The sequence below is a fragment of the Nothoprocta perdicaria genome, unplaced genomic scaffold, assembly GCF_003342845.1.
Source record: "Nothoprocta perdicaria isolate Ctin4 unplaced genomic scaffold, notPer1 scaffold_591, whole genome shotgun sequence".
Classification (NCBI taxonomy): domain Eukaryota; kingdom Metazoa; phylum Chordata; class Aves; order Tinamiformes; family Tinamidae; genus Nothoprocta; species Nothoprocta perdicaria.
Genome location: NW_020455856.1, coordinates 25,684 through 31,379, shown reverse-complemented (window position 1 = coordinate 31,379; position 5,696 = coordinate 25,684). Strand labels below are relative to the sequence as shown.

The 5,696-nt window shown below is 53.2% G+C and overlaps 2 protein-coding genes across 2 annotated transcripts in view; one reads left to right on the top strand and one right to left on the bottom strand.

Moving 5' to 3' along the window:
- LOC112955751 (adhesion G protein-coupled receptor E4-like) overlaps window positions 1-4,190 on the top strand; it is a 19,054-nt gene extending 14,864 nt beyond the window's left edge. The window contains exons 5-11 of the mRNA XM_026049111.1: window positions 332-526; window positions 1,349-1,584; window positions 1,712-1,778; window positions 1,925-2,016; window positions 3,006-3,174; window positions 3,312-3,407; window positions 3,723-4,190. Coding sequence (XP_025904896.1) covers window positions 332-526; window positions 1,349-1,584; window positions 1,712-1,778; window positions 1,925-2,016; window positions 3,006-3,174; window positions 3,312-3,407; window positions 3,723-3,776 — 909 coding nt within the window. The 3' untranslated portion in view covers window positions 3,777-4,190. The remainder of the gene's footprint in view (window positions 1-331; window positions 527-1,348; window positions 1,585-1,711; window positions 1,779-1,924; window positions 2,017-3,005; window positions 3,175-3,311; window positions 3,408-3,722) is intronic.
- Window positions 3,969-5,696, bottom strand: part of LOC112955749 (C-type lectin domain family 17, member A-like) — a 7,242-nt gene continuing 5,514 nt past the window's right edge. Inside the window, exon 8 of the mRNA XM_026049110.1 lies at window positions 3,969-4,367. Within this exon, the coding sequence (XP_025904895.1) occupies window positions 3,969-4,367 (399 nt within the window). The remainder of the gene's footprint in view (window positions 4,368-5,696) is intronic.

Below are 5,696 nucleotides of genomic sequence, written 5' to 3'. Positions count from 1 at the left end.
TTTTCCAACCCAGGAGAAGCTGTCCCGGCGCTCCCACAGTTTTCCAACCTGGGAGAAGGTGTCCCACAATTTTCCAACCCCAGAGAAGGTGTCCTGGTTCTCCCATGGTTTTCCAACCCAGGAGAAGGTGTCCCACGGTTTTCCAACCCGGGAGAAGCTGTCCCGGCGCTCCCACAGTTTTCCAACCCGGGAGAAGGTGTCCTGGCGCTCCCACAATTTTCCATCCCGGGAGAAGGTGTCCCACAATTTTCCAACCCCAGAGAAGGTGTCCCGGCATTCCCGCGGTTTCCCAACCCGGACCGAGGCGTCTCACGGTGGCGGCGCGCCGCAGGGGAGCGTCGCCCTGGAGCTCGTCACCGCCGTGGGGCTCTCGCTGTCCGTGCTCTGCCTCTTCCTCGCCATCCTCACCTTCCTCCTGTGCCGCTCGCTCTGGACCGTCAGCGTGGCCCTGCACCTGCAGCTCAGCGCCTGCCTCTTCGCGGCCGACCTCCTCTTCCTCGCGGCCATGCGGCGCGTTGCGAATCAGGTAGTGGTGCACCTTGGGACAAGGGCTCAAGGGYGTCCAACTCTTGGGTCTTCTCTGGCCCCTCCTCTGAGGTCCCTTCCCTCTCCAGGAGGGTCCAGGGAATTACGTTAGGGACTGCAGGGATGTCTGGAGGTCTCTGGCTCAAGCCCAACTCGCTGTGGGTCCAACCACATGAGGTTCCTCAAGGCTGTGAGGTCTCTTCTCTTTCTGGGTTGGTTCCAGTTTGTGGTATCTGGGGTTTAAGGGACATTGGTGGGTCTTCAGACCCAACCAGCTCAACATGGATAGAAATACTTGAGGTTCCTCAGGGCTGTTGGGTCTCTCCGCTTTCCAGATTGGTTCAAATTTGTGGTATCTGGGGTTACAGGGATATTTGGGGATCTCCAGACCCACCCAGCTCAACATGGGTAGAAATACTTGAGGTTCCTCAAGGCTTTGGGGTCTCTTCCCTTTCTAGGTTGGTTCAAGCTGTGGAAATTTGTGGTATCTGGGGTTTAAGGGACATTTGTGGGTCTTCAGACCCAGCCAACTCAACATGGGTAGAAATACTTGAGGTTCCTCAAGGCTTTGGGGTCTCTTTTCTCTCTGGGTTGGTTCAAGATGTGAAATTTTGTGGTATCTGGGGTTGGAGGGACGTTTGGGGGTCTCCGGCCCAGCTCAACAAGGATCCAACCCCATGAGATTCCCCAAGGCCCCACAGGCTAGAGATGCCACCACCTTTCTGGGCATCTGCATGGGGACCTCAGGGGTACCCAAGGTCCCTGGTTGAGGTGGCCCTTTCCAGGAGACCACGACGGCCTCCCTCTCCGTTTCCCCTCCCAGCTGGCGTGCGCCATCATTGCTGGCCTCCTCCACTACCTCTTCCTCGCCTGCTTCACCTGGATGTTCCTGGAGGGCTTGCACCTCTTCCTCACCGTCCAGAACCTGCGCGTGGTCAACTATACCAGCRCCAACCGCTTCAAGAAGCGGTACATCTACCCCACGGGCTACGGCCTGCCCGCCTTGGTGGTGGCCATCTCCGTCGCCATCAATCCCGGTGGCTACGGGACCAGCAAGCAGTAAGTGGCAGCTTGGACCCACCTTCCTCTTCCTCGGTCCACATTTTTCTTCCATCTTTATCCCGGTTCTTGGTACCATCGCTACGGTGTTTGGACTTGGAGGGATCTTCTTCTCCTTGTCTTTCAGCTGCTGGCTGACCACCAAGGGAGGATTCGTGTGGAGCTTCATCGGCCCCGTCTGCGCCATCATCCTGGTGGGTCTTTCCCTTTCTTCTCTCTTGGACCTCAGGAAGGTGGTCATGGAGGAGCTGGTGGATTCCGGGTTGGCGTCATGTTTGTGGGCACCCGTCCACCAGCAAGACAGCAACAACAGCCTCCCTAAGCAGCCTTTTCTCCCCAGGTTAACCTGGTGTTTTATCTCACCACCCTCTGGATCCTGCAGGAGAAGCTCTCCACCCTCAACAAGGACGTCTCCTCCCTCAAAAGCACCAGGTGGGTCTAGCAGGTTTCTCCATCGGGGCCGTTGCTGCAGGTTCTCTTGCCTTAGTGAAGGGGAGGAAACAGCAGTTCGGTTTAGCTGGGTTCGGTTTGATTGGGTTCAATGCAATTTGGTTGGGTTCAGTTGAGGTGGATTTGGTTTCATTTGGGTCAATGTGATTTGGTTGGGCTCAGTCAGGTTGGGCAATTTGGTTGGGTTCAGCTGGGCTGGGTTCAGTTGGGTTGCGTAGGGCTCGTTTGCCTCTAGTTTGATTCAAATCAGTGTGATTTAGCTGGGCTCAGTTGAGTTCAGTTGGGTTGGATTCAGTTTAATTTGGATCACTGTGGTTCAGTTGGGCGCAGTTGGGTTGAGTTTGGTTGGGTGGAGTCCAAGTTGATTTGCATCAAAGTGATTTGGTTGGGTTGAGACCAGGTTGATTCGAATCAAAGTGGTTTGGTTGGGTTGAGTCCAAATTGTTTTGAATCTATGCGATTTGGTTGGGTTGAGACCACGATTGATTCGAATCAAAGTGATTTGTTGGGTTGAGTCCAAGTTGATTTGAATCAAAGTGATTTGTTAGGTTGAGTCCAAGTTGATTTGAATCGAAATGATTTGTTGGGTTGAGTCCAGGTTGATTTGAATCGAAATGATTTGGTTGGGTTGAGTCCAGGTTGATTTGAATCAAAATGATTTGTTGGGTTGAGTCCAGGTTGATTCAAATAGATGTGATTTGATTGGGTTGAGTCCAAGCTGATTCGAATCAAAGTGATTTGGTTGGGTTGGGTTGGTTCCAGTTTGATTTGAATCGATGTGATTTGGTTGGGTTGGGTTTGGTTGGTTCCAGTTTGATTCGGTCAATGTGATTTGGTTGGATTGGATTCAATTTGATCGATTTTGGTTATGTCGGTCCAATTTCATCGAGTTCAAACCCGTTTGAGGGCCATGGGCTTGGGCGAGACGCGGCGAAAGCCCCGTCCAGGCCCAGCAGCGCCGGCCTCCGCAGGACACTGACGTTCAAGGCGCTCGCCCAAGTGGTCATCCTGGGCTGCACGTGGGGCCTGGGCTTGCTGCAGACCAGCTCCGGCAGCCCCGTCGTGGCCTTCCTCTTCACCGGCCTCAACAGCCTCCAAGGCGTCTTCATCTACGTCGTGCATTGCCTCCTCAACCGGCAGGTAGGGCCCCAYGCGTTCGGGGTGGTCACCATCCCCATGGTGCTGATGGGGAGAACGTTGGGTCAATTTGGGGCTGGTTTGGGTGGCTGGGTGGGTTTGTGGAGGACATGGAGGACATGGACCACATGTGGCCGCAGGTGACAGAGCAGTACCAGCAGTGGCTACGGCTCCTCAGCCCCAAAGCGGACACCACGGAGGTGACGATGACGTCAGTGAACATCACCTCCATGACGGTACAGTGACCACCACGGATGTCCAGGTCCCTTTAGGGTATCTAGGTCCTCTATCAGCTTTGGGAGAGCAACCCAGACCCCTTGGTCTCCCAGGAGATGTGAGGGCCACCAGAAAACATGGATCCTTCAAAGGTCCCACAAAGGAGGTGTGGAGGGATATAAGGTGGCSCAGGGTGGAGGGACACCGGGGTCCTGAAGGTCTAAGAGGGTGGTGGGGCTGAGGATGATGCAGAAACCCCCCCAAGAGCTTCRTCCTCCACCCCGACCTCCACCCTTGGACCTCAACACCCAACACAGCTCCTTCTCTACCTTCAGGATGGGGAGAGACCCGCGGCCCACGTCAGCGAAGGCTGCGCGTGGCAGAAATGAAGGTCCACCACCCTGCGGCCCCATTCCCGGCCTTTCCCTTGGGCACATCCTGCTTCCAGCTGCTTTCCCTAAGGAATTCGACCCGTTCCCAGCGTTTCGCTGCGGAACGACCCGTTTGCAGCCGTTTTCTGACCCCTTTTTCAGCCGGGTTCCCCGAGGAACCGCTCRTTTTCTCGGGTTTCTTGAAGGAACCTAACTCATTCCCAGCGTTTCTCCAAGAATTTGGGCCATTTCCAGCATTTCCGCAAAGAGTTGACCCGTTTCCAGCATTTCTTCGACGATCTGACCTGTTTCCAACATTTCCCGGAAGGAACGACCCATTTCCAGTCGTTTTCCACAAGAATTTGCCCCGTTTCCGGCTGCTTCTGCACAAACCCGTTTCCAGCATTTCTCCAAGAATTTCTCCCATTCCCAGCRTTTCCCCGAGGATCCCGCTCGTTTCCGAGCGTTTCCCTGAGGAACAACCTGGTCCTCGCACGAGGATCTGCTGGAATCTGAGCCATTTCTGAGGGGATTTGAGCCATTCCCGACATTCCCACTTGGATCCCACCCGGCAGCTCTGCGGTTCTCACCAATATCTATAATTTGGGGCTAAAAGGAGGCAATTAAACGCACGGAATCTGTCCCAAACGCCCAGGTCTCCTTCTTGGGGGGATGGAGAGGAGGGGGTCCCAGATGCCCAGACCCCCTCCCCATAGATTCTCCCCACAACTGAGCCAAGGTGCCCCCCAATAACCAATTCCCAGTGTCCCCAGTGCTCCCAGTGTCCCTCATCCCCCATCCACGGGGCCAACCCCCATCCCAGTGATCCCAGTACTTCCTGACTCTCCCACCCCAACGTTCCCAGTGCTCCCCAGTTTCCCCAGCCATGGGGCCAGTCCCCATCCCAGTGATCCCAGTACTTCCCAACTCTCCCATCTCAACGTTCCCAGTGCTCCCAGCATCCCTCATCCCCCATTCATGGGACCAACCCCTATTCCAGTACTTCCCAACTCTCCCCTCCCAACATTCCCAGTGCTCCCAGTGTTCTTCATCCCCCATTCATGGGGCCATGCTCCCCATCCCAATGATCATGATACTTTCCAACTCTCCCATCCCAACATTCCCAGTGCTCCCCAGTTTCCCCAGCCACGGGGCCACACTCCCCATCCCAATATCTTCAACCCCTCAACCCGATATTCCCATTATTCCCAATCCACGGTGCTGTATCCTCCCTCCCAGTATTCCCAATATTCCCCATCCCCGGCTCCAGACTCCCCCATTCACATCCCAGTGTTCCCAGTATTCCCTAGACTCCAAGAAGATCCCAGAAATAAAAAGTTCTTAAGAACTTTTTTTCTGTTTTCTTAAGAAAACAGCAACAAAACAGGTTTATTTGAGGAGTATCCAGTGAATTAACAGATTTACAACGAAAAATTGGATTTTTTTAACCAACCCCCCTTAAAAAATTAAAATATTGGAAAAATATTGGAATACTTTCAGAAGACCAAGCTTGGCTCTTGCCGTTGAGGATGGACACGAGGAAGAACCAGGTGCTTTTAAAGCAGGAAAATTGTGGTAGAAATTGCTTTTTGGGAGCAAAATTGGGAATGTGCCACCATAGCGGGGCAAAAAGCCGAAAAAACGGGTGTTTATTTTTTTCTGTGCAGCCTTCACGGTCAGGTTTAACCCCGCTTGCCTGCTGCTTATATTTTTGTACAGAAAATGGGATTTTTCCCCGGTTTTTGGGATTTTTCCCCCCATTTTTGTTTTTTTCCCCCTTTTTTTCCCCCCTGTTTTGAGGCTTTTTTCCCCTTTTTTGGGTTTTTTTCCTCATTTTTTTGGCTTTTTTCCCTCTTTTGTTTTTTTTTCCCCATTTTTTGGGTTTCTTTCCTATTTTTGGGTTTCTTTCCCATTTTTTTGGGTTTCTTTCCCATCTTT